The sequence below is a fragment of the Myotis davidii genome, unplaced genomic scaffold (genome assembly GCF_000327345.1).
Source record: "Myotis davidii unplaced genomic scaffold, ASM32734v1 scaffold327, whole genome shotgun sequence".
Taxonomy (NCBI): Eukaryota; Metazoa; Chordata; class Mammalia; order Chiroptera; family Vespertilionidae; genus Myotis; species Myotis davidii.
This window is the reverse complement of record NW_006298628.1, coordinates 4,082,489-4,083,038: the sequence shown is the minus strand read 5'-3', so window position 1 is coordinate 4,083,038 and position 550 is coordinate 4,082,489. Positions and strand designations below refer to the sequence as shown.

Sequence of the window (550 nt, the reverse complement as noted above, 5' to 3'; positions counted from 1 at the left end):
GCCGCCCCCTCTCACAGAGCCCCGAGCTTCCGCCTACTTGGCGTTCCGGGCGGCCGGGAGAGGGAGCGGTCGTCTCTCTCACTCTCCCGGGCCTAGGGGGCGGGACTGCACCCCTAACCTTCTCCCCAGCCCCCACCCCGTGGCCTGGCTTCCCTACCCCTCTTCCTTCTCCCAACCCCGGGGCACAGAGCCCACTCTTCAATACTGGCTGCCCGGCACGCGTGGACTCCTTGCCTCGCCTCGGATCTCCGGGTTTCCAGACTGGGGTCTGTCCCCCAACACCCCATGACACCGCCCTCCTTCCTCCTCCCGGGATCGCGGGGCCGAGGCGGCGTGGACCCGGCCCCTCTCGCTTCCCCCGATCCGGAGCACTGGTCGGGAACGGCAAACACGCGTCTCCCGGTCCCGGGCTCACCTTATCCAGGCAGTTCACCTTCTCCGTGGGGTACACGATCTTGCCGCACCGAGCGCAGTTGGGATTCATGGCTCCGGGAAAGGCTGGGGCGGGGACGCCCGGGCTCGCGCGCGCACTCTCTCCCCGGACCGAGCT

The 550-nt window shown here is 69.6% G+C and overlaps 1 protein-coding gene across 1 annotated transcript in view; it reads right to left on the bottom strand.

The window, feature by feature from the left end:
- The window catches only part of LOC102767255 (LIM and SH3 domain protein 1), a 43,419-nt gene extending 42,875 nt beyond the window's left edge, over positions 1-544 (bottom strand). Inside the window, exon 1 of the mRNA XM_006774291.2 lies at positions 416-544. Coding sequence (XP_006774354.1) covers positions 416-484 — 69 coding nt within the window. The 5' untranslated portion in view covers positions 485-544. The remainder of the gene's footprint in view (positions 1-415) is intronic.
- Positions 545-550: the final 6 nt, after the last annotated feature.